The following is a 27,690-nucleotide window of genomic DNA, read 5'->3' as shown; positions in this document are numbered from 1 at the left end:
GTAGTGGCAGTTGTTTGTGTGTGGGTTGATTATGGGGGGGGAGGCTGACATTGTGTTCCTTGGAGGGGGGGCTCACCCTTTCATACTTTGAAAACCCCTGCTTTATATTATTTAAATATTAAAGAAGAATACTAATATATTTCTGTCAAAACAAGATTATGTTGTCCCTGGTTATCAAAAGGGTTATTTTTAGTAAATAAACATTTACTTCAAGTCTTGTAGTGACCTATTAAAACTTTTATTAATCCGAACATATAGTTATTAGTAACCTCCGTATAACACTGGGATACAAAGGTTTTATCAAAGATAAAAGTTACTGTGTGATCTTTCTCTTAGTCTTAATTTAGACTAAAAAATTCAAGATGAACTGAACAAAAAAAGTGCAATTCAACATGAAAACTGTGTAGAAAAGGGAAAAAACAAGAACAATCCATGAAAGTATGAAAACAGAGAACTTAATCAGAAATCATTTCCGTTACAGGAAGAAATCAATTCTTAGATAAATAAATTGTAATAAATATGAAGCTTTTATGTTGTTGAGCTTATAGTTGTCTGCTTGTATAAAAGAGAAGAAAAAGAGGCTTAGAAATGCCTACATCAGTTTTTTAACCAGCTTTATAGTCAGACTGCAAATTATGTTTTGTTTAGGACATTACTTATAGGCTTTGTTTGTCAACCTGGGTTTAATTCCCAGTCCTGGGGAATCTGCTGCATGTCATTCCCTCCTTTCTCCTCCCAATTTCCTGTTCAATCACTGTAAAATAACGGCTACTAGAGTCTAAAACACTTTATTAGAGCCTATAAAACTTTTTACAAAATAAACAAATGGACCAAAAGTCAGAATATGATTACCTCCACATTGTGCTCGTTTCCTCATGTTAACAACTTTCTTCCATTTTCTCTTTTCCTACATAATTAACAGGTTATTTAATACACACACACATACACGTCCCCTCCATGGCTGCTATCTTATCGTTGTGGGGGGTTTGAGTGTCCCAGTGATCCAAGCAGTTATGCTGTCGGGGCTTCATGCCTCTGGTTGGGCCACCCGATGCGGACGGGTCCAAGGTGAGGCACCAGACCAAGCGCAGCCCAAAGATGCCATATGATCAATAACCATTGCAAACAGGTTGTACTCAACCATACAGGAGATCCTACCCTTACGGAGGCCCTGAGGTGCAAACCACTTCAGCATATTGAAAGCATGATTACAAATTACATAAGCGCCAAAACATGAATGAAGGCACTAAAACGTTGACGAAATGGATCAGGTATGTCCCAGTGGGAGACCTAAGAAATGGCTGATTGCTCTGCGGCTCGTTTTTACTTTGAATCGGAAGTTATTCTGTCTTTAACGTGTTTTTATTAATAAACATGAACGTTCTCGGTGATATTAAAACGCTTTCATTAATGTTGTTGTGCTTTCGTTCATGTTATAGAGCTTTTGTAAATGTGGTTTCAATTTGAACCTCAGGGCCACCGTACACCCTGGAGCCAGGCTGGGGCGCTTTGGGAGCCCCTGGTGGCCAGTGGGTGATATGACAATAAAAATCCTTTAATCCCTGAACAATATCAACAATTTGTGCATCGAGAAATACACTTAGCATACATACTAAGGTAAATGTTATTTAATTTGGTTAAGAATAATTATCGTACTATCAATAAATGACTTCTAATGCATGTTGTTAGTTGCCAGAGCAACAATAACACCTTTATCAGCTCAGAGGTTCAAACTGATGAAAAGTGAGGATGGATGCTCTCTGCTAAAATATTCCTCGCCATCTTCCATGTTCTTTCAGCAAACAGTGGAAACAGAGTTGTTTTTGGTTTCTCCACCATTGACCTGCTACTTTACCCGCCATTGAAAGTTTTATTAAAGTTTGTCTGCTAGTCTGCAGCTCATGTGACCAAAGCAGGCGAGGAGGTGAAAGGTTAAAACAGTCAACATTGTCTTGTTGGGAAACCCCAAGATCACTGGGAGTCTTAAAAGATACATTTGATTATTTTAGTTCATTTTATCTACAAAGAGTGGTGCTGCAAAAGTTTGAACAATCGCAAACGGACTGATTAGTGTGAAAAGATGTTCAATATTATTTTATTTTAAACACTTATTGAATGCTGAAACACCGATTCATTGATATTTTAACAATTGAATTGGTTTTTATCAATGCAACCTGGCACAACATTCAGATTTTTGATCTGGGCCCAAATGGAAATGAGTTTGATGTCCCTGACATAAGACAAGAGAATCATGGACTATTTTGACTGTAAACAAGATATTTGGAGGTGGAATGATGTCACACCGCCAGCAAAGGGAGATTCTGTGATGTCACTGGCGATGCCGTCTGTGATGTCATCAACTGCAGAATTGTATGTAACACAATTCTGCATATTTGTCATTGCTCGCAATACTACTGACCAGTTCAGACGCTCGCAAACTCTGAGATATTTTATTGACGATTTCATTGATAGTGTTTGAGAAAATGTCTCAGAAAAGTGCAAGATCAACGATGATGGGATTTAATCCAAGGAGGGGAAACCACCAACACCCCCAAGGCAGGAGCTCTACTGCCAACCCTGATAATATGGAAAGAGAGATCCATCGACTTAATGGCCTTTTGAACAAGGAAAAGGCCAAAAGGCTTTCAGTGAGAGAGAAACTGGAGGAAGAGCTCCAAGGGATGGAGTTCCAAGTCAAGAAGCAGGAGGAACTGAAAGTTGGCTATTTTGATCAGGCCTGCAGAGCGAAGGCCGAACTGGAAAGCCTGCAGAAGTTCAGAGACGTGGAAGTCCTGAAATTTGATGAGATCGCTTCTCAGGCTCAGATTGAAGTGAAAGATTTGGAAAAGGAAGAAATACAGCAAAAATATAAACAAGTGAGGGTCTCCTGCTCTCACACAGCTGAAGCTTTTGTGGATGAACTTCATCAAGAGAAAGAGAAGAAAAAGGCCCTAGAGGAAGAAATCGCAATCCTGAAACAAGACCTGGAGCGATGCCAACAGGAGCTAAGGCAAGAAAAAGAAAATAATTTAGAAAACCTCTTAAAAATTAAGGAGCTGACCGACGAACTTAAAGCCGAGAGACAAAGTGCAGAAATCCTGAGAAAGCGAATAACAGAAGACAGGAGATTATACCTAGAGAACTCAGAGGAGAAAAAGAAGCTCATCGACATACTGGAAATGAAAAACACTGTCCTGCAAGAAACATCAAAAGTTGAGATAAAATGCCTGCAGGACAAACTGAGCAACGTCATGGAAGAAGTAAAAAAAGTGGACATTTTGTATGAAGACCTCTCAATCAGATATGAAAGAGAAATCAGTTCACTTAAAAAATCAGCTGAACGAAACCAATTTAAAAGTTTTTCTGTGCAAAATATTGTTGAATCTTCGAACGATTTACCGTCAACCAACACGGCGAGTCCTCAAGAAGAAGAGGAAACATCAGTCGGCCATGTTGACCCGATTGATGAATCAAATGACAACATGGATTCAGACGAGGAACAACCTGGACAACCTGAACCACAACCAGAACCAGAACCAGACCCAGAACAAGAACAAGAACCAGACCCAGAACAAGAACAAGAACCAGAACCAGAACAAGAACCAAAACCAGAACCAGAACAAGAACCAGAACCAGAACAAGAACCAGACCCAGAACAAGAACAAAAACAAGAACTAGAACAAGAACCAAAACCAGAACCAGAACCACAACAGGAACCGGAACACGAACCAGAACCAGAACACAAACCAGAACAAGAACCAAAACCACAACAAGAACCAGAACCAGAACCAGAACCAGAACCAGAACAAGAACCAGAACCAGAACCAGAACAAGAACCAAAACCAGAACAAGAACCAGAACCGGAACCAGAACCAGAACCAAAACCAGAACAAGAACCACAACCAGAACAAGAACCAGAATCAGAACCAGGTTGTTCTAAGGACTCTGACACAATTGAGAAAATCGTGACTCAAGAAGAAAGTGATTTTCAGGATATAGATGGTAAAAAGAAACCGAAAAAAACTATCTGGAAAAGAATAAAAAGATTTCTAGGTTTTAAATCAAAGAAAAACAAAGAATTAGAAGAATAAGGAATATTAATTTGGTATTTATCAAAAACTTTATGGTTCTAAAACGTTATAGTTTTAAAACTTTAAAGTTCTAGAACTTTATAGTTTTAAAACTTTATGGTTTTAAAACAAAGTTTTAAAGACAGAACTTTGTCTTTAAAAAGACAGTTTTTCCCCCGATTGACAATAGATCCTCCCAACCCAACAGAAAAATGGTGGGCAGCACGGTGGCGCAGCGGTTAGCGCTGCGTCTTCACAGAGACCATCTGTGTGGAGTTTGCATGGTCTCCCCGTGTTTGCGTGGGTTTTCCCCGGGCGCTCCGGTTCCCCCCACACCCTCTAAAACATGCAGGTCAGGTCAGTTGGTCACTGCAAATCGTCCCCAAAACAGTTTATAAACTCCAACAATGTTCAGTTTTATTGTTAAACTTGTGAAATTAATTGGCATTTTCCCTCCATTTTCCAGGGGTCAGTTGAGAGAGTGGATAGAGGTTTGATAGTTTGGATAGCAGAGTTTGGATAGTGGTTATTTATTTGAGACAGTTAGTTTGGTGTTTGGAGAGTTTAGGAGAAAGAGAGAGATCGGAGATTTAGGAGCGTGTCTTTTCAAAGGCTGGAGAAGTAGTGTCAAAAAAGAGGAATCGTTTGAAACCAAAAACTGTGGAGAAATTGTTGTTTCTTAATAAAAATGCATGAAATCATCCAAGTTACACAAGCATTAGCCTATTCACTGCCCCCTCCCTAGTTCCACAAGCACTTTCACTGTCCTCTGCCTGATTAAGCCATTTTTCTAGAGCCACAGATAAACATTATTACACAACATGCCATATCACATGACACGACTATTTGGAGAAAAATTACACAGAGAATACATTCAAACAATATTTTATTGTACACATATGTATGTACATAATTTATGTACGCAAAGGATTTCGTCCTACACCTTTTGTGACGTCATTCCCAAGAGCCATAATAGACAAATATTCAATGCATCACACGTGTTGAGATACAGCTGGCTGTGATTATACACCTGGCCAGTAGGTGGTTTCGTGAGCACATGAAGCTTCAAGAAATGAACCCTTTCTCGAACCATTTGGATCAAGTGGTTCAATGCCTCATGAGGCTTCATCTCACCATCACTAGTTTTCATACCAAACATGAAAAACGTGATTTAACACGTTTAGACTTTTTCAGGTTCCAGTTAAATTAAGATTAGAGTTAAATCTGTACATGGAATTAGATGATAATTGTAATCATAATTTAATAATCTGGAAGGTGAAGAAGCCCAAAGTTGTTGTATCTTTGATAAAACAGATGTAGCACCTTCTTCCATTCTATGTAAAGAAACTAAAATGGAGGGTGCTGGGTTCCATGTACCTCCCGCACCCCAATTGTTGGGCGGCACCGATTACCTAATTTATGACAAATATGACCCAGAGAAAGTTTAGAATTTTAGGCGAAATGGTTCAGCCTAACTTTATTAAAGTGACAGGAAACCTATAAGTTAGTCACCCCTGTAACTTCAAAGTTGAACGACCATTCAATAATATTTACAAAATATAAACATAAGGCAAAAAATATGAAGACATTAATGTCCACCTTTTGATTCCAATGAACCAGAACACAACAGTCTTAAACAAATGTAACCCTGGCAGTTGGGTTACTCACGACCTCCAGGAGAGTGTGAAAAAACGTTGCAGGCCTGTTACAAAAACAAAGAGTTGAAGTCCCGAAGAAAAAACCAAAACATTGAGAGCGTTGCACTTCACAAAAACATTGAGAGCGCTGCAAATCCACTGGACTGTGTTCAGTGCATTGAAGTCCCTTGTCCAAAGCGGCTAGCTTCTTTAGCTTGAAGTGACTAGCTCCTTTAGCTTAGCCAAACTCGTCCGGACTACTCCCGTCTATCTCCTCTTGTTCAGTCCCTCTCGCGGCGACCTAAGTCCCTCAAACTTCTTCCGAACTTCGTCTTCTCCAGTGTGGTTTTTTTCTCCCGTTCTCTATCGCTCAAATCTGTTTTCTTCTTCCTTTCTGCTCGGTTCGCCTCACCCTCCGCTATTCACCATTTTTCTTCTCCTCACTCCTCTCCTTCTCTCTCCACCCTTCCCTTCTCTCCACCAATCAGGAGTCACGCCCCAGTCGGACTGTATTAATAACCAATCAAATGGCAAAGCCAAATAAAATACCCTTTATATCGGCGGTTTTCAAAGTGTGAGGCGGGCCTCCCCTGTGGGGCGCCAGAGCACTTTAGGGGAGGCGCGGTGCAAGGGAAAAAATAAACCGAAGAAGAAGCTATCCGCTTGCTGTCTACTGTGAGAGGAAAAAAATGGACAAATTTTTAGTAAACCTGCTCATTCCCTTCACTTCAACCTATCTCTGTGAATGTGGGTTTTCCGCTCTCGCAGAGATGAAAAGCAAATCCCGGTCAGGGCTGCTGGTTGAAGATGATCTGCGGTTATACCGCTCCACAGCGCAACCCCGTATTAACCGGATTTGCGCATCAAAATGTTCCCACTAAAACGAAGGTGACCTGAACAGTAATGTTGCCACTTTAGTTAAAATCATAAATAAAATGAGTTACACATGATTCAGGACCGTGATAGAAAAAGAAATGGTGCGCATAGCGTGCATAAATGTTTTTTTTTCCTTTGTATGCCTCCGCTCTTTCATACAGCACGCTCTTTTAGCTCGAGATAAATTGTTTAGATGAGCCACAAAAAGAGCTCCACAATTTTGCAACTTTTATGGTTTTTGGTTTTTTTTTTAATTTCAAGGAAATGTGCAACATTTACAGATGTGTTCCAAAGATCTGATCAAAATGTTTTTGTTAACATGTGAAAACACTGTTGGTATCTCAAACATTAAACTCAGAATCTCAGATGTAACGTTTGTTTGAGAAAACGGATGAAAAATGAGTTTGGGGTTATTCTTATAATTAAATTATTTCTATTTATTTTTTTTAAAGGGCATATTTGCCATACAGAGGCCCTGATAAATAATTAAAATGGGAGGAAATGTTTTAAAATGTTCATGTGTTAAATTTCATTCAGATAAAGTGTCATTTTAAAAGTAATTAGAAGGTGTTTTGTAGTGGCAGTTGTTTGTGTGTGGGTTGATTATGGGGGGGGAGGCTGACATTGTGTTCCTTGGAGGGGGGCTCACCCTTTCATACTTTGAAAACCCCTGCTTTATATTATTTAAATATTAAAGAAGAATACTAAATATTTCTGTCAAAACAAGATTATGTTGTCCCTGGTTATCAAAAGGGTTATTTTTAGAATAAACATTTACTTCAAGTCTTGTAGTGACCTATTAAAACTTTTATTAATCCGAACATATAGTTATTAGTAACCTCCGTATAACACTGGGATACAAAGGTTTTATCAAAGATAAAAGTTACTGTGTGATCTTTCTCTTAGTCTTAATTTAGACTAACAAATTCAAGATGAACTGAACAAAAAAAGTGCAATTCAACATGAAAACTGTGTAGAAAAGGGAAAAAACAAGAACAATCCATGAAAGTATGAAAACAGAGAACTTAATCAGAAATCATTTCCGTTACAGGAAGAAATCAATTCTTAGATAAATAAATTGTAATAAATATGAAGCTTTTATGTTGTTGAGCTTATAGTTGTCTGCTTGTATAAAAGAGAAGAAAAAGAGGCTTAGAAATGCCTACATCAGTTTTTTAACCAGCTTTATAGTCAGACTGCAAATTATGTTTTGTTTAGGACATTACTTATAGGCTTTGTTTGTCAACCTGGGTTTAATTCCCAGTCCTGGGGAATCTGCTGCATGTCATTCCCTCCTTTCTCCTCCCAATTTCCTGTTCAATCACTGTAAAATAACGGCTACTAGAGTCTAAAACACTTTATTAGAGCCTATAAAACTTTTTACAAAATAAACAAATGGACCAAAAGTCAGAATATGATTACCTCCACATTGTGCTCGTTTCCTCATGTTAACAACTTTCTTCCATTTTCTCTTTTCCTACATAATTAACAGGTTATTTAATACACACACACATGCACACATCCCCTCCATGGCTGCTATCTTATCGTTGTGGGGGTTTGAGTGTCCCAGTGATCCAAGCAGTTATGCTGTCGGGGCTTCATGCCTCTGGTTGGGCCACCCGAAGCAGACGGGTCCAAGGTGAGGCACCAGACCAAGCGCAGCCCAAAGATGCCATATGATCAATAACCATTGGAAACAGGTTGTACTCAACCATACAGGAGATCCTACCCTTACGGAGGCCCTGAGGTGCAAACCTCTTCAGCATATTGAAAGCATGATTACAAATTACATAAGCGCCAAAACATGAATGAAGGCACTAAAACGTTGACGAAATGGATCAGGTATGTCCCAGTGGGAGACCTAAGAAATGGCTGATTGCTCTGCGGCTCGTTTTTACTTTGAATCGGAAGTTATTCTGTCTTTAACGTGTTTTTATTAATAAACATGAACGTTCTCGGTGATATTAAAACGCTTTCATTAATGTTGTTGTGCTTTCGTTCATGTTATAGAGCTTTTGTAAATGTGGTTTCAATTTGAACCTCAGGGCCACCGTACACCCTGGAGCCAGGCTGGGGCGCTTTGGGAGCCCCTGGTGGCCAGTGGGTGATATGACAATAAAAATCCTTTAATCCCTGAACAATATCAACAATTTGTGCATCGAGAAATACACTTAGCATACATACTAAGGTAAATGTTATTTAATTTGGTTAAGAATAATTATCGTACTATCAATAAATGACTTCTAATGCATGTTGTTAGTTGCCAGAGCAACAATAACACCTTTATCAGCTCAGAGGTTCAAACTGATGAAAAGTGAGGATGGATGCTCTCTGCTAAAATATTCCTCGCCATCTTCCATGTTCTTTCAGCAAACAGTGGAGACAGAGTTGTTTTGGTTTCCACCATTGACCTGCTACTTTACCCGCCATTGAAAGTTTTATTAAAGTTTGTCTGCTAGCTCATGTGACCAAAGCAGGCGAGGAGGTGAAAGGTTAAAACAGTCAACATTGTCTTGTTGGGAAACCCCAAGATCACTGGGAGTCTTAAAAGATACATTTGATTATTTTAGTTCATTTTTATCTACAAAGAGTGGTGCTGCAATAGTTTGAACAATCGCAAACGGACTGATTTAGTGTGAAAAGATGTTCAATATTATTTTATTTTAAACACTTATTGAATGCTGAAACACCGATTCATTGATATTTTAACAATTGAATTGGTTTTTATCAATGCAACCTGGCACAACATTCAGATTTTTGATCTGGGCCCAAATGGAAATGAGTTTGATGTCCCTGACATAAGACAAGAGAATCATGGACTATTTTGACTGTAAACAAGATATTTGGAGGTGGAATGATGTCACACCGCCAGCAAAGGGAGATTCTGTGATGTCACTGGCGATGCCGTCTGTGATGTCATCAACTGCAGAATTGTATGTAACACAATTCTGCATATTTGTCATTGCTCGCAATACTACTGACCAGTTCAGACGCTCGCAAACTCTGAGATATTTTATTGACGATTTCATTGATAGTGTTTGAGAAAATGTCTCAGAAAAGTGCAAGATCAACGATGATGGGATTTAATCCAAGGAGGGAAACCACCAACACCCCCAAGGCAGGAGCTCTACTGCCAACCCTGATAATATGGAAAGAGAGATCCATCGACTTAACGGCCTTTTGAACAAGGAAAAGGCCAAAAGGCTTTCAGTGAGAGAAACTGGAGGAAGAGCTCCAAGGGATGGAGTTCCAAGTCAAGAAGCAGGAGGAACTGAAAGTTGGCTATTTTGATCAGGCCTGCAGAGCGAAGGCCGAACTGGAAAGCCTGCAGAAGTTCAGAGACGTGGAAGTCCTGAAATTTGATGAGATCGCTTCTCAGGCTCAGACTGAAGTGAAAGATTTGGAGAAGGAAGAAATACAGCAAAAATATGAACAAGTGAGGGTCCCCTGCTCTCACACAGCTGAAGCTTTTGTGGATGAACTTCATCAAGAGAAAGAGAAGAAAAAGGCCCTAGAGGAAGAAATCGCAATCCTGAAACAAGACCTGGAGCGATGCCAACAGGAGCTAAGGCAAGAAAAAGAAAATAATTTAGAAAACCTCTTAAAAATTAAGGAGCTGACCGACGAACTTAAAGCCGAGAGACAAAGTGCAGAAATCCTGAGAAAGCGAATAACAGAAGACAGGAGATTATACCTAGAGAACTCAGAGGAGAAAAAGAAGCTCATCGACATACTGGAAATGAAAAACACTGTCCTGCAAGAAACATCAAAAGTTGAGATAAAATGCCTGCAGGACAAACTGAGCAACGTCATGGAAGAAGTAAAAAAAGTGGACATTTTGTATGAAGACCTCTCAATCAGATATGAAAGAGAAATCAGTTCACTTAAAAAATCAGCTGAACGAAACCAATTTAAAAGTTTTTCTGTGCAAAATATTGTTGAATCTTCGAACGATTTACCATCAACCAACACGGCGAGTCCTCAAGAAGAAGGGAACATCAGTCGGCCATGTTGACCCGATTGATGAATCAAATGACAACATGGATTCAGACGAGGAACAACCTGGACAACCTGAACCACAACCAGAACCAGAACCAGACCCAGAACAAGAACAAGAACCAGACCCAGAACAAGAACAAGAACCAGAACCACAACAAGAACCAAAACCAGAACCAGAACAAGAACCAGACCCAGAACAAGAACCAGACCAAGAACAAGAACAAAAACAAGAACCAGAACAAGAACCAAAACCAGAACCAGAACCACAACAGGAACCGAACAAGAACCAGAACCAGAACAAGAACCAGAACAAGAACCAAAACCAGAACAAGAACCAGTACCAGAACCAGCACCAGAACCGGAACAGGAACCGGAACAAGAACCAGAACCAGAACAAGAACCAGAACCAGAACCAGAACCAGAACCAAAACCAGAACAAGAACCACAACCAGAACAAGAACCAGAATCAGAACCAGGTTGTTCTAAGGACTCTGACACCATTGAGAAAATCGTGACTCAAGAAAGTGATTTTCAGGATATAGATGGTAAAAAGAAACCGAAAAAAACTATCTGGAAAAGAATAAAAAGATTTCTAGGTTTTAAATCAAAGAAAAAAAAAGAATTAGAAGAATAAGGAATATTAATTTGGTATATATCAAAAACTTTAGTTTTAAAACTTTATGGTTCTAAAACGTTATAGTTTTAAAGTTTTAAAACTTTAAAGTTCTAAAACTTTATAGTTTTAAAACTTTATGGGTTTAAAACAAAGTTTTAAAGACAGAACTTTGTCTTTAAAAAGACAGTTTTTCCCCCAATTGACAATAGATCCTCCCAACCCAACAGAAAAATGGTGGGCAGCACGGTGGCGCAGCGGTTAGCGCTGCGTCTTCACAGAGACCATCTGTGTGGAGTTTGCATGGTCTCCCCGTGTTTGCGTGGGTTTTCCCCGGGCGCTCCGGTTCCCCCCACACCCTCTAAAACATGCAGGTCAGGTCAGTTGGTCACTGCAAATCGTCCCCAAAACAGTTTATAAACTCCAACAACGTTCAGTTTTATTGTTAAACTTGTGAAATTAATTGGCATTTTCCCTCCATTTTCCAGGGGTCAGTTGAGAGAGTGGATAGAGGTTTGATAGTTTGGATAGCAGAGTTTGGATAGTGGTTATTTAGTTTGAGACAGTTAGTTTGGTGTTTGGAGAGTTTAGGAGAAAGAGAGAGATCGGAGATTTAGGAGCGTGTCTTTTCAAAGGCTGGAGAAGTAGTGTCAAAAAAGAGGAATCGTTTGAAACCAAAAACTGTGGAGAAATTGTTGTTTCTTAATAAAAATGCATGAAATCATCCAAGTTACACAAGCATTAGCCTATTCACTGCCCCCTCCCTAGTTCCACAAGCACTTTCACTGTCCTCTGCCTGATTAAGCCATTTTTCTAGAGCCACAGATAAACATTATTACACAACATGCCATATCACATGACACGACTATTTGGAGAAAAATTACACAGAGAATACATTCAAACAATATTTATTGTACACATATGTATGTACATAATTTATGTAGACAAATGATTTCGTCCTACACCTTTTGTGACGTCATTCCAAGAGCCAATAATAGACAAATATTCAATGCATCACACGTGTTGAGATACAGCTGGCTGTGATTATACACCTGGCCAGTAGGGGTTCGTGTGAGCACATGAAGCTTCAAGAAATGAACCCTTTCTCGAACCATTTGGATCAAGTGGTTCAATGCCTCATGAGGCTTCATCTCACCATCACTAGTTTTCATACCAAACATGAAAAACGTGATTTAACACGTTTAGACTTTTTCAGGTTCCAGTTAAATTAAGATTAGAGTTAAATCTGTACTGTAAATGGAATTAGATGATAATTGTAATCATAATTTAATAATCTGGACCGTGAAGAAGCCCAAAGTTGTTGTATTTGATAAAACAGGTGTAGCACCTTCTTCCATTCTATGTAAAGAAACTAAAATGGAGGGTGCTGGGTTCCATGTACCTCCCGTACCCCAATTGTTGGGCGGCACCGATTACCTAATTTATGACAAATATGACCCAGAGAAAGTTTAGAATTTTAGGCGAAATGGTTCAGCCTAACTTTATTAAACTAAAGTGACAGAAAACCTATTAGTTAGTCACCCCTGTAACTTCAAAGTTGAACGACCATTCAATAATATTTACAAAATATAAACATAAGGCAAAAAACATGAAGACATTAATGTCCACCTTTGATTCCAATGAACCAGAACACAACAACAGTCTTAAACAAATGTAACCCTGGCAGTTGGGTTACTCACGACCTCCAGGAGAGTGTGAAAAAACGTTGCAGGCCTGTTACAAAAACAAAGAGTTGAAGTCCCGAAGAAAAAACCAAAACATTGAGAGCGTTGCACTTCACAAAAACATTGAGAGCGCTGCAAATCCACTGGACTGTGTTCAGTGCATTGAAGTCTCTTGTCCAAAGCGGCTAGCTCCTTTAGTTTGAAGTGGCTAGCTCCTTTAGCTTAGCCGAACTCGTCCGGACTACTCCCGTCTATCTCCTCTTGTTCAGTCCCTCTCGCGGCGACCTAAGTCCCTCAAACTTCTTCCGAACTTCGTCTTCTCCAGTGTGGTTTTTTTTCTCCCGTTCTCTCTCGCTCAAATCTGTTTTCTTCTTCCTTTCTGATCGGTTCGCCTCACCCTCCGCTATTCACCATTTTTCTTCTCCTCACTCCTCTCCTTCTCTCTCCACCCTTCCCTTCTCTCCACCAATCAGGAGTCACGCCCCAGTCGGACTGTATTAATAACCAATCAAATGGCAAAGCCAAATAAAATACCCTCTAGGTTGTTGTGCTAACCAGTCACTGATAATAAAGCAGATTATGGCGCATTAATGATCCTGAGGTGAGATTTGTTTTGCTTTCATCCCGATTATCTCTGGAGTTCCTTATTTTCATATGATTTGTGTTTTCGGCTGCAGATGGAAAGAAGACGACATTTTATTTGCCATATAATCTTTGAAGCTGGGATGTTTGCTCTCAGAAAGCAGTTTGTGGCTCTTCAGTCACCAGGCTGCCAGAAAATACGTCAGAATCCCATTAAAATGCTTAAAACTTCCTATTATGTTATTCAAAACCACAAATATACCTTGATAAGAATGAGTACGCTCAGTGGAAACCAGGTTAGCGCTAATGCAGGAGCTGACACGCTATTAGCTAGCTAATAGCGTGTCAGCTAGCTAGCTAGCTTGCCATGTCAGATTCCCAAACTGCATTTTTCTTAAAATATTATTTTAATGTGTACAAAAAATGTCAAAACGTTTTACATATTAAGGGAGTCTTTATCAATACTCCTGCTCCTGATATTTTTACATACTTTTACATTTATGACATGTACAATCCATGCATATTACAACTAGTTAACATATGAATATAGCTTTTACTTAATTGTATCTACAGTAGAGGAACAATCCTTATTTTTAAAAATTTTATCAAAGACAAAACAAGCACCAATAACAGAAACACCAACCATAATGGAATAATATTGTTACTTATTATATCCTGCAGTAGTTATGTCGTTATACAATCATTTGAACAGTTTTATTTTTTATTTTTAAAATGTTCCACAGTTTGACTCCATTACCAACATCAGAACTAGCAGGGTTTTTTTTCTGGTAGTCCTGAATTTGCATATTTAAAACTATAAGTCCTTGATTTACAGTTTGAAAACAATTGTAAATGTTTCTCTGTTATTGTTCATTTTTGATTTATTTGAAGGTAATAAATCCACTAAAAGAAGAATTTTCACAAATATTTAAATCCAGTTTAGTTCAACACTTTATCCTATGACATTTGTTAAAAAAGTCAATCCAATCCCACTTATTTGAATTGATCCTAGTTATCAATCAGTGCATTGAGCTCAGTTTGTAATTGATTTAAAAATTTTCTGTCTTAGGAGTTCCAGCAGAGCGTCACGTCATTGTTCTCCTGACCAGCAGGTGGCGGCAGTAGACAATCACAACTACTCTGAGGTTTATTGATTACGGTTCTTATTTGATTTGGGTTTATTGTTAATCACCAACAGCCACAATTTAGCACCAGGGCCATTTGTAAAGTAAAAATAATTAACAACAATATTTTGTCCTATTTAGCTCTGGAACAAATTTTTCAAAGTCATATTTTCACCAAAGTCAACATTTAGCTCTGCAGTAGAAATATCTGTGAAATCTGGAATTTAGCCGTTTAAAATGTGGAGGAACCGAGTATAAAGCGGCACTTCTCTCCTATTTAATGAATACAAACGAGTTAACTTCCACTAATGGTGGAAAACCACCGACTAATTGCTGAAAGTGTCTCTTTTTTTTGTCAATATTGAGTTTTGTGTTCTCCCTGAGGCTCAGCGGGCTGCGGTGCAGCAACTCTGGAGCCAATTTCTGTTTAGTTTCCACTTTATTTCATCTAATACTCTTCTGTCTGGGTTTTCTTGTTTCCGGCGCTCAGGGAAAACTCGCTTCATACATCCTGACATTCAGGTTTCAGCTCCGCATCAGAGAGAGACGGAGCGTTCTTCTGCTTCCTGAAAACTGACTTTCATTCTGCACTGAAACTATATCTGGGAACCTGCTTGTAAAATGTCTGAAAACCTTTTATTACAAAAAACTGAAAGTATTATGTCAACTTTTTCTGCTCCTTTTAAATACTTTAAAGCAGATCTAATGTGCACAATTTGTAAATTTTTATGCTTCCAATAACAGTCCACGCTTTTAAAAAGTCAACAAGTATATGTTTTTGGTATCTGGAAAATGAGCCGTTTCAAAATCTTCCTAAATGTAACGTCACAAATCAGCAGGCACTGCCCGTTACCTAGCAACCCCAGTGGAACTCTGCTCGTTACCTAGCAACTCAAGCTGAGCTCCAGCACGTTTGGTGAGCTGGTTTTACCACTGTATGTGCTGTACAATGGCTGCTGGAAAAGACAATAATCTCTTAGTGGACTCAAAAATAAGAGTTGAAGCTCCGAAAGTCACAAAAAAATAAAACCAGTCTGAAAGGACTAAAGAGAGTTTGGCTGCTTGAAAGTAAAATTTAAAAAAATGAGGGATGGCTAAAGACTCATTTTTAAGGTATATCTTTTATCTGATTTCAAGATAAAATATTTCTTCACTATTTTTTGAAGATTAATTTTTGGAATGAACAAAGTTTCAGTTAAATGAAGAAACAAAGCAGTGATGCAGCTTGGAAATAACTCGCTGAGGTTTCCTGCGCTGACTGTGTAGTTCAGGCGCATCGGGACGCAGTGGCGCGTCACTGCGGATCACAGTCAGAGCTACCAGCCAGCCAACATGCAGCAGTGCATCATGGGAAACACTCTGCTCCTCTGGTTCAGTTTGAGTAAAGCAGCAGAGACAGAAAACATGACGACTCTCCTCTTTCTAATTAATTCAGTTCAGATTCTGTTTATGTCACCAATTCGTCAAACAATGAAGCTTCAGGTCAAATTCAGAGAAATCATCCTAGTTCAATCCAGATTGCAGCAGAGTAAAACCACATCCTGGGGAGCGACAGTGGAGAGGAATGATGTCAGTGAATGAGCTTCATCTAAAGAGTTAAAACTGCAGTGTAACTTTATAAAAACATTCTTTTTTTACATATTTACCATGTTGTGACAGTTTATGACAGATCTGTGAAAAACTGATCTCTGCCTCCTCCCTGTTCCAACTGGACACAACCAATCAGTGCCAGGAGGTGGGGCTTAGCGCTGTCAATCACACTCCAAGTTGACTGCTCACTTCCATCTCCGGGCTCTTTGCTACGCTGCAGCTAGCACAGCCTGCAGTGAGTTACCATAGCCACTGATGAAGTCGGACAAGCTGTTTTTCTGTAACTGTCAGTTGTTTCTCCATTCGCACATTTAGCGCTGCAGCAATGTTGATTGACAGCGATAAGACCCGCCTCCTGGTTCTGATTGGTTGTTTTAGCAAATATTTTAATAAAAGTTACATTCTGCAGCTTTAAAGTCTAATTCAGTTCATTGAGCTCAGATTTTAAATATTGCCTCTCTCTCTCTGGCTGCATTCACATTCTAATGATTTCAATCTGATTTTCCCACAATGCACCCTGTCAGCACCGCCTCCCTCTCTGTTGACATTTCCCTGCTAAAACTGACTGGAATCCCCGCAAACAGACGAAGCAGAGACTCATCGGTATTCAGGTCTGGAGCTGAAACATCAATAAGTCCATTTCAAGGCTCAAGTTCCCAACATGCAGCAGCCGCAGCAGATCTTTAATGGGGGATGTTTTCCTGAACTGCGTGCTGTGAACGCCCCCTGCTGTTTGTTCTCCTCCATGCTGGGTTTCTGTTTTGACGTTCTCCTCACTCGCTGCTCTGAGGAAGAGGAGCTGCAGCGCTCTTCCTCTGGCCAGAAACAGCATTGCCTCCATCAGTGGGAACATTGAGGGTTTGATGCGCTGATGAGGGCTGAACACAGAGCTTGATTGAAAATTGATCTGTTTATTATCCTTCAATGTAAATATTATATTATTGAGATTTTATTGTTTTTTTTTTTTATCTTCGTATTTTTCATTCTCGCTCCGTTCTGACTTATTCGTCTCTCTCCTGTCTCGCCCTCTGGTTTTCCTCTGCGGTGACCCTGCAGGTCGCTGTCTGGCCGGATCGTGGGTGGAGTCTGGTGGTTCTTCACCCTCATCATCATCTCGTCCTACACGGCCAACCTGGCGGCCTTCCTCACCGTGGAGCGCATGGTTTCGCCCATCGAGAGCGCCGAGGATCTGGCCAAGCAGACCGACATCGCCTACGGCACGCTGGACTCCGGATCCACCAAGGAGTTCTTCAGGGTGAGTAAAGGTCAAAGGTCAACCCCAGGGAAGGTAGGAGGACACATCAGGACTTTCTTCTGCCAACTGATTTTCTGTTTTTTTGCCTTTGAAGTCATTGTCTCTTTGTGACCCAGAAGGGAGGCAGACCAACACAAACAGCAAGAAATGATACAGTATCTGAAAAGTGTGGCAGGCAGGTAGGCACAGAGAGAGCGCCACCTCTCTGCAGAAAGCCTCTTCAGTGGATGGAAATGTTTTAATTTCCATTTATTATTGTTGTTTTAGCCATCTGACAGCCTTTGTAGTCAGAGAAGAATCGTTTAAATGTACAGTTCCTCACCATGTCGGATAATCATGTTGCCCGCAGATACAAAAGACTACATAGTAGAAGAGAGGCATCAGCAAGCAGAGCATTTCTGCTAGCGTTTCAAACTTAAAGAAATTAATAATAACACAGAAGAGCCGTGCCAAACAAGGCAGCTGTTAATGCTAATCCAATACTTGGAAGCGTGGGAAACAGGGACGTTCACTTCCTCCACTACTATTGCTAAAATTGCAGGTGGACTTCAGTTCTAAAACATCGCAGAAAATCAACGTCATAGTTTATGACTTTTCCTTCTAATTGCTGATTGGCCTGCTCAAAAATCTACTGGAGGAATCCAAGTGAATGGGAGAAAACCAAACTGAGCTGTAAGCAAAATCTGAATTTTGCAGAGAATGTAGTTTTCATGTAATGTCAGTTTCATGAACTTTGTAGTTGACAGTCATCTTGACAGGCAGTTGCTATGGAGTTGCTATGACAATAAAACAAGCTACAAGCTTAGATCAACATCTTGTTTCTTTTCAACGTATAAACATTATAATCAATACTCGGTTACTAATTTTACTTTTAAGAGCTCTACCCTCCTCAGTGTAATAATAAAATAGCAGTGATATTCACTGTAGTACCTTCTGATGAACTAGCAAAATTAGGTCAGCTAATATAGATGTCATCAGCTAGCTAAGACGGCCATGTAGCCTTTATGTTTGTTACTACAAGTTCTCACTCTGCCAGTCACCAGAACCTCGTTATCCACCTGAAGAGTTGATACGTCCTTTACAAATTTGTTTAAACATTGATTGTGTTTGATGTATAAACTCTTCCTGTTCACTAACTAGTGAGCTACATTGTAGTATATCAGAGGTAGCTCATCTACATCTTCTAACATGTTTCCATTCTCAGTATCATTCGGGTCGATCCAGACAGCAGCCATTTTGTTCACGTGTTTTTCTCTCGCACATTGGTCAGTGTCCACATATTTTCTTTGAGTTGGTCTTGAAGCTCATGGTTCTGCTCAGTCTGCCCACGAATCGATGAAACCAAAATGAGTCCAGATGTTTGGACCGGCTGAATCGCTTTTTCATTTTGGTTTGCGTGTGCATACGTTCCAGTACCGTCTCCATGCCAACGTCTGAACATTCACGTAATTACAAGATGGAGGCCAAAAGACGATGGATTTTTTTATTTTATCAAATCAATAATGGCAGTGAATATTTCTGCTTTGTGTTGGTCTGGAGAAGTGTGTGTGTGTATGTGTTGGAACCAACACATACACAGAATACTTCTGGAGGTGTGTGTGTGTGTGTGTGTGTGTGTGTGTGTGTGTGTGTGTGTGTGTGTGTGTGTGTGTGTGTCACTGGGGGTGAATACTTCTGGAGTTGTGTTTCTCCTGAACTCTGCTGACTCCCTGCAGCGCTCCAAGATCGCCGTCTATGAGAAGATGTGGGGCTACATGAAGTCGGCCGAGCCCACGGTGTTCACCAAGACCACGGCAGAGGGTGTGGCGCGGGTCCGCAAGTCGAAGGGAAAGTACGCCTTCCTGCTGGAGTCCACCATGAACGAGTACACGGAGCAGAGGAAGCCCTGCGACACCATGAAAGTGGGCGGGAACCTGGACTCCAAGGGTTACGGCGTCGCCACGCCCAAGGGTTCACAGTTAAGGTGGGTGGAATAGTGTAACAATATGGCCGACGTGTTGTTATGGTATTCCACCTTCCCTGGCGTGCTGCCTTTCTGTGGTGGGGGGGTTGCTGCATGCGTGATGATGCAAGAAGTGGGCGGGATTTGTCTCTTATTGTGTCTCTTCTAGGTGTGCAGTTCAGGTAAGTCTCTGTGGTTGAGCTGCATGAAGCTAAAGGATTTGTGTTTCTTCTGAGGAGCCGTGTGAAGGTCCAGCTCTGTCTCCATCAGAGTCCTTTTATCCAGGATATGGACCTGTGCAAAAGTGTTAAACCACCCCACATTACCTTCTTCATGGCTAGAGAACACCTTGCCTGTCAAGATACCTGGAGGTCCAGACACTCTTCATTGGATTTTTTCATCCAATTAACCACTTTTCCATCTGTTAAATCATCCATCCATGTCTGTCCATCCATCCAACTAGTCATCCATCCAACCTTTCATCCAATCAACAAATCATCAATCCATTAAATCATCCATCCATCCCGCAGTCTTGTATTTCTCTTTAGTTTCTTTCTGAGCTCCAGGCTGCAGTAAATTGTGTTGTAGTAAACTACAGTAAGCTGCATTAAACTACAGCAAACCACGCTAAGGTGTAGTAAACTGCAGTATGCTGGAGTAAACTATAGTAAACTGTAGTAAGCTGTAGTACCTGTAGTAAACTACAGTACTGTAGTAGTAGTAAACTACAGTAAGCTGTATTAAACTGCAGTAAACCACACTAAGGTGTAGTAAACTGTAGTAAACTATAGTAAACTGCAGTAAACTGTAGTGAAGGATCTGTGAGGCTGTGCAGTTCTGCTGTGGTTGGAGTTCCTGCTTTGACTAGACGCAGTCAGTGACAGGTGCTGGTGGTCCTCCAGGCTGCTTCCTGTGGAAGGGGCGGGATCACCCTGTCACTTCCTGCTCTGCCCGCTGGGAAACCATCAGCAGCAGCAGGCTGGACGCTCACACCGCTCCTCTGACTCAGCATCATGCTGCTTTCTGTCTGCAATTTGCTGCCATAACCAATGTTTCATTTTGTTAATGATGTAAAGAAATGAAAAAGATCTGAACCCACGATGAGACAAACCTCTGGACACTGGAGACAATCCCAAGATTATGAAATTATGTTTTTGTTAAAAATTTACAAAAACTGAACTGAAGAAAACATTTTGCTAAGCAATAAAAATAAAAATGTTAATGGGGAAAAATATTACTTCAACATACTGAAATTGATATGTTATTTTTCATGTTTATTCCTATTTATCAGCCTTTTAAACTGACATGAAACAAGCAGTTTACATCAGCCGTCGATGAATTATGGCTCTCCGTTTTCCTCCTGGCGGTCAGGCTATGCTAAGCTAGTCTGCAAATTGAATCCATTTGAGTATTCGTAATGTAAATGTAGTGTAAACATAATCACAATACGTTGATCTTTTACCAAGTTAGGAAAAAACAACTACTTCTGTAACTAATACAAACTAAACGTTTAACTAATAATAACTAGCAAATAAACGTAATAAAAACTGAATTAGACAAACAAGGAGCCACAACTAAATGATGAACCCTGACGGTTTGCACAGCCGCTGGCAGAGGAAAAAACCATGAAGCCTGTTTTAGATTTACAGAAAATTTCACCGATATTTGGCTCAGAAATGCTTCATAATTTCATTGAACCGATCCAAACAAGGCCTGTCAGCTTAATAAATCTCACTGGATGATTAAAAGTATTCCAGAACTTATTGCTGTAAATGATAATATTGTACCTTCTTCAATCAAAATAATGGTAATGATGAGATCCAAGATGAATAAACTTTAAATTCTAATGAACATTTAAAGCTCATTATAACCGACACCCCTAAATAAAATCATCTGCCTTCAGAAGCCACCAGATTCGTGTAAAAGTATATGTGTTTGTGGTTCAGGAAATGAAGTAGGGAAACAGTTAGAGATGTACTTGATTTGATTTATGCAGTTGTCCTGGCAATGGAGGTCAGTGTATTTTATTTGTTAGGTCATAGCAGCAGAGTAAAAACTTTATCAGCTCTTTAAAACACACTCTGACCTTTGAATCTCTAGCTAATCAGAGATCTATAATCACAACTTTCTGTAATTGATTAAATTGTATTTATATTGTAGATTCAGCTGCATAAACAAAACCAGTTTGGATTCACAAAACCAAAAAGCAAACGTTCAAATTTCAGCTCAGAAATGTGAATGTTGGTGCAGCTTTGCATCCTCTCCCATAGGTGGCAGCAATGTTCACTTGTTTGATTCAACAGTTTTAACTGTGTTATAAAGGTGTAAGTTTAAAGCCATTAAGTATGTACCGTTTTAAATTGAAAAACTAGGATTAAAAAGCTTTAGAAAACCTGTTAAATTATCGCTTTACTGATTAAAACGAGTGTCTGAAGACACGTAATTCAACATGTAATAGTTAAAAAAATTAAAATACTTTAATTAAATAAATGCATGTATATTTATTTAAATAAATGCATTGATTTACAAAATCCAGGAAAAATGTGCAGAAATAAAATATTTGTCATTCATTCTATTGTTAAAGCAAAGAATCATTTTTGTTCCAATTTATTCTAAAATCTTGAGCAGTACAAATGAAATCCATGAAAAAAATGCTAATACTAACCATTAGGATGACTGTCTCTCAGTCTGTATCTCATATCTTCACTTCCTTCCTGATGACGACCGGTTTGAATCTCGCGAACAGCAACGCCCTCACTTTCTGATTTTACTGCATATTGTAAAAGTTGTATAAATAGGATGACAAAAGTTAAAAACAAATGACAAACTTCATCCACGTAATGAAAATGGGAATCATCTTGTGGCCAACATTTGGTTCGAAAAGTTCAAAAACGGCAGCCATCTTGAAAAATGGCTGTCATGCTGAAATCCCAGTGGCTAAAGGGAACTAAAAAGATCCTACTGTTTGTTTCCAGCTTTAAGCTGCTGCTCTGTCAGCAGAGGTTTGGCTCAGGGAGCTTCAGGTCTTTTAACTGGGATTAACTTTTTTCCAACCTTGTCTTTGACTTCTCCTCCCTCTCCCCCCTTTCTTCCTCCCCTCCCAAATTGGACAGCATACTCACCCTCTCACCAAATATGCTTTATCGTTTTCAAGAAGTGCCGTTAACCTGGCCGTGTTAAAGCTCAATGAGCAGGGCCTGTTGGACAAATTGAAAAACAAGTGGTGGTACGACAAAGGAGAGTGTGGCAGCGGAGGCGGAGGCGAGAAGGTTAGCGGCGATGTCGCTCTGACGTTGATGTGGGTAGGAGAGAAATGTTTGTTGGGAACGGGAGCATCTGCCGGGTCGACCCCGTGAGGAGGAAGAGGAGCTCTGTTGAAGGAGAAACACTCGCTGCTCTGGACGCAGAGCGGAGCCGGTGGTTCTGGTCCAGCAGCGCGGGCCGTTGAGCTCAGAAAGGTCCCGGCAGAATGCGCCCGTTCCAGGAAAGCGACGCAGCCGGGGCCCCACCTGTATATGTCTGTTAGCTCCGCCCCCTTACCCAAACCCACCTGGGGTCACGTGACCGTAGAGCAAAGAGACATGTAGCGTCCGTGGGGCCCTCACTGGCTCCGTCACTTTGTGAAGAGTACTGAGCTGCTCTTGTTGGGCTTCTTCTGACTGAATAACATAAAATAACATGTCCTATGATGTTATTTATGTTATTTCCCCACCCCGCCCTTCCCTGACCCCCGTGATTTGAAGAACGCCCGTAAACCTTGCCGTATTGAAACTGAGTGAAGCAGGAGTCTTAGACAAACTGAAAAACAAATGGTGGTACGATAAAGGGGAGTGTGGACCCAAGGACTCTGGAAGTAAGGTCAGTCCCACCAGCCTGGGTGCCCCCCCTCCTCTCTGTGTGTCTTTGCACTCTTTTTGTCCTGTTGGCAGTGCAGCCAATGACAGACATGCAGGTAGAAGCTTAAGATGGCGGACACAGCATGACCAACACGAGGCATGAGCACCACGCACAGCAGCTGGGGCCTCTGCTTCTGCAGTGACACAAACTGCTTCTTACCACATGCAAGCTAACCCATGTTAGCTTCGTTCTGTTCCACACGGTATGCCTGAATTATATGAAGAAATGCGGTTTTAAGTAGAGATGGTTTGTTTCCTTAATGTACATGTTGGATATAAAGTTATAAATTAGAAAATTAGGCATAAATATAACCCCAACCACTAGATGGCAGCAAATGTGAATGTAGGAAGAAGAAAGACTATAGCCACTCAGCCTCTCACCGCTAGCTAAGCTAGGTTGGTGACATCAACTTAGTCACTCTTTGGCTACCTAGCAACAACCTGCTGAGTAACTTGTGCATCAGTACTGTGATTTATAAATACTTAAAAATAAAAAACAGCATAGAGGGAAGGCTGGATTAAACAGGAAAGGTCACAAATCTTGACCTTTCCTTCTCAGCAATAATTATCAATATTGACCAATGTAAAGTGCTTCTGCCACAATGTTTTTTCTAACATCTTAGATGGTGATATCCATGAAAGTTCAATTAAAGAGCTTTCAAAGGCTTCAAACATTTTAGAATAGATTCATCTCAAATTTTGTCCATGTTTGAAGAGTCTGACCATTTTGGGTTTTAAACAAGAGGTAATTAACGATGCTAAAAGGTTTCCATTGGTCTCCATACATTTCCTTTGAAGAAGAAAATATGGGTTGTGAATGTCTAGGTATGCTAGCAGCTAGCCAATTGAAAGCTATCGCTAATGAGTAGCCTCCTTCTCATTTTCCAGTGCAGATTGCTAATTAATCAAATCAGTAGCAATGGATTTGCCTCCTGCTACACGTAATTAGCCACCAGTGAAAATGCGCTCGTCTTAATTTGGTGCTGAAACCGTGCTATTCTCAGCACCATGTTGCTTCAACAACCAATAAAAACTTGAAATAAACAGACGACGTTTGTGTCACTGTAAAAACATTTGGCCACGTCTGAATGTGTCACAGCTGCAGAAACACTTTGTTTACCACCACAAGTGGTCAGAAGGCATGTTCAGACATGACCAGAACCTTCGACTGATCCACTCTGCTGATGCTCTGCAGCACGGAAGAGGCTTCATCTAGGAAAGCTGCATGCAAACTCCACATTTCCAATCAGACCCATGCAGCACAGTGCGCTACACACACACACACCATCAGCTAGACGAGATTAAGCATGACAGGCAGCCGTTTGGTGCCAACAGGTCGGGTGTTGAATGTGCCTGAAGGATGTGAGCTCAGATCGGCTGCATCTGGTTGAACAAAATCAGGGTTCAAAGGTCGCAAATGAAAACCAGGATCTGTTTTAAAGGGAGGAATTAATGGAGCAGTTCACATAAAACATGTAAGCAGATTTTCTCACTTACCTCAGGGTGTAAAGACAAGTAAAACTAACAGGAAGTCAGTGGTTAAACCTCAGCTAAACTGCAAACGATTTTTTTAGTTTTATTTATTTTGTCAAACGTAAATTATTCAGACAGTGAAACACCAGAAATATATTGTCTTAGTAAATAAACATGGCTCTTTTAAAATTTGAATTTAATTAATTAATGGTATAAATGTCTAAACCCATCTAATCGCCCCCCCCCACAAACCGGTTGTTCAAGGAACAAAGTCAATGTTTTGAAGCATCTGAATAGAAGTTTCTGATCTCACAGAAAGGTCAGCACTGAAGGTTTCAGAACTGAAAAGGTGACCCAGTGACACCAGTTCTGTGTGGGGAAAAATGGACCAAAACCTCATTAATCTATGGTGAAAATCCTGAAGAAGGAAAACGAGAATGCTTGACCAAAGTCTGAAGACTTTCTGAGATGGATAGTAGCTTCTGAAAAGTGTCTAAATATTCTGACATTTAGTAAAAAATCAATGTTTGCTGATCTAAACAGGAAAAGTTCAGTTGAATTATAACAGGCAGAATTGCGTAAAATCGAATTTTTGAGCGTTCATTTTAAAGTTTTCCCCAAAGACACACCTGGAGTGTTGCCTTGATTCTTTCATGAATGTTTGATAAACCCTTTGAGCTCCATGGCAGCTGTGCAAAACACCGAGGTGGACCAAGCCCCACCTCTGGGACGAAGCTCCTCCCTCACTCAGCTCCTTCAGACTGGCCGCAGCAATTAGCAAACACCAGCTGAGCTCTTTATAGGAGCTACTTTTCACAGCAACACTGGTTAAAAAAAAAGGCATTGAAGGGTTAATACAGGAGCCATGTTGGAATGACTTCCTGAAGATGGAGCTTTAGAGGAGAAGGTTCTTAAAGAGTCAGAGGCCCAATTTCAAAGCGTTAAATAAGGAAGTTAAATTTCTTTTAAGTTACATTTATTTACTTAAAATATTAAAGGGAAATTACTTAATTATGCTACAATACGGGACTTTGTACCCTGAAAAACACATATTGCCCCCTTAATGTTATAATTTCAGGAAAACAATATGAATGTGTGTTTTTTATAGTGTTTACAGACCAAGCTTCACTGTATCTAAAAACAGTAAAAACTCAGTTCTAGTAAACTGGGGTAAGTGAGAAAATCTTTTTTTTAAATTTCAACAGATTCATTAGTATTGAGTCAATGTAGTTTAGGTCAATGTGAAAATGGTTGCAGGTTGATGAGTTTGGTGTGTTTGTGAGTGAATGATGAAAAGATTTTTCTTAATTTTATTCTGTCTGATGTATATGTATTGAAGTTTTGACCTCTCTGTACCAATTTGTCCTGATTTGGGTTTTTCCTGTCCTCACTGGAAACAGGACAAGTCGTCCCAGGCCCTCAGCCTGAGCAACGTGGCGGGGGTCTTCTACATCCTCGTCGGGGGCCTGGGTTTGGCAATGCTGGTGGCCCTCATCGAATTCTGCTACAAGTCACGCAACGAGGCCAAAAGAATGAAGGTGGAGGCCCAGTCCCCGTCCCCAACCCCGTCCCAACACCCCCATTCCCACCACTCCCACCGCCGCTGCTACCCCTGCCACTCCGGCAGCCCCCGCCATAGTCCCGAGCCTAGCCAGAGCCCCAAGCACAGCAGCAGCATCCGCAACTTAGCCGAGTTTAGTGAGGTTTTCAATGGTTATGGCAGCGACGGGGAGGCTAAGATGTAGCTGTGGTTTTCTTAGAAGCATCACCCAACCCTTTGCTCTCCCTTCACTAGCTCCCTGCCAGAGACTGTAAGTGAAACCTGTCGGCTCGCCTCCCTGTGCTCGCTTCGCCATGCTGAGTGACTGTGGTGACCAGTGGCAAAGCGCTTCCCACCTCCCTGTCTTAGCTGCTCACTTTGTGCTGCTGTGACGTCCTGGTCTGCGTTTGAACTTCCCTTGGGTGTGACAGGAAGTGATGAGTCATCCCCAGACTTTATGTCGTCTCTAATGCTTCGCAGTTTGTGTGGCTACAGAGACTGGACCTCATTCATCACACAGAAACCGTCTTCCCACCAAAAGAAAACAGGCATTGCTAATTCTCAGCACAGAAACCACTGTAGATACTGTGCAGGAGTATTTTTTAACCTACAGTACCTTCCACAATTGGCACCCCATCCAACCTTTAATTCAGTGTTGAATGCTGCAGAAGCTCGTCTAGCTATTGGCTAGGCTCCCATATAGGCTGGCGTTCTTCACTCGAAGCAGACATCCATTGGACAAGCCAATGTAAAAACGGATGTCCGTCTGAACCGGACGTCCGCTTTGAGTACACCTCAAGTGGAAGGTCAAATTTTATAACTGCGTACTTTAGGTCTAGTTGAAGCAGACATCCGCCAGACATCTGCTCACCAAGGCCAATTTTTACAACCATGTTCTTGAAGCGTAGTCAAGGTAGTCGTCGTTTACATTGTCATCTGCCAGATATGTCCATGCAAAGATTAATTTTTCTTGAGGCGTACTCAAAATGGACGTTCGCTGGACACATCCATGCAAAGGTCAGTTTTCACAAGCGTGTAATTGAGGTGTACTCAAAGCGGATCTACCCCTAACATGTCCAGGCAGAGGAGTAGAGGGTGACGAGGTCTAAAGACATCATCAACAAAATGACGCAATTTTTGTCACGTAAATGTGACAATGAGAACTGATTCTGGTACCTTGGTAAGACTATGCAAAACATATGCTATGTGAGATCCTTCATGCTAATGTTAATCCCAATTAGTTTGTTTGTGACCAGAATCCTGAGAACATTTTTCTTCTTTGCTCATGAAGGAACCAGAGCCAGTAACTCCGGTATCGGCTAACTGGTTACAGAGTTAGCCTCCAGGTTAGCTTGGTCTGGTATCTCTTTGTCTGTAATTTTACTAGTAGTCCTCTAGCTGAAGTGGG

At 40.6% G+C, this 27,690-nt stretch overlaps 1 protein-coding gene across 4 annotated transcripts in view; it reads left to right on the top strand.

Moving 5' to 3' along the window:
* LOC129370697 (glutamate receptor 4-like) overlaps window positions 1-27,690 on the top strand; it is a 108,889-nt gene that overhangs the window by 76,051 nt on the left and 5,148 nt on the right. Inside the window, exons 12-15 of one of the 4 annotated variants that reach the window (XR_008607084.1) lie at window positions 17,233-17,431; window positions 19,147-19,394; window positions 22,528-22,642; window positions 26,143-26,553. Coding sequence is in view for 3 of the 4 variants with exons in the window: in XM_055046855.1 (XP_054902830.1) it covers window positions 17,233-17,431; window positions 19,147-19,394; window positions 23,117-23,231; window positions 26,143-26,280 (700 nt within the window). In the remaining variant the exon portion in view is untranslated. Of the gene's footprint in view, window positions 1-17,232; window positions 17,432-19,146; window positions 19,395-22,527; window positions 22,643-23,116; window positions 23,232-26,142; window positions 26,554-27,690 lie in introns of those variants that run through there. The other 3 variants (XM_055046855.1, XM_055046853.1, XM_055046854.1) reach the window with 3 other exon arrangements.

Source organism: Poeciliopsis prolifica, unplaced genomic scaffold, assembly GCF_027474105.1.
Source record: "Poeciliopsis prolifica strain line A6 unplaced genomic scaffold, Auburn_PproV2 SCAFFOLD024, whole genome shotgun sequence".
Lineage (NCBI taxonomy): Eukaryota > Metazoa > Chordata > Actinopteri > Cyprinodontiformes > Poeciliidae > Poeciliopsis > Poeciliopsis prolifica.
This window is presented reverse-complemented; position numbering and strand designations above follow the sequence as displayed.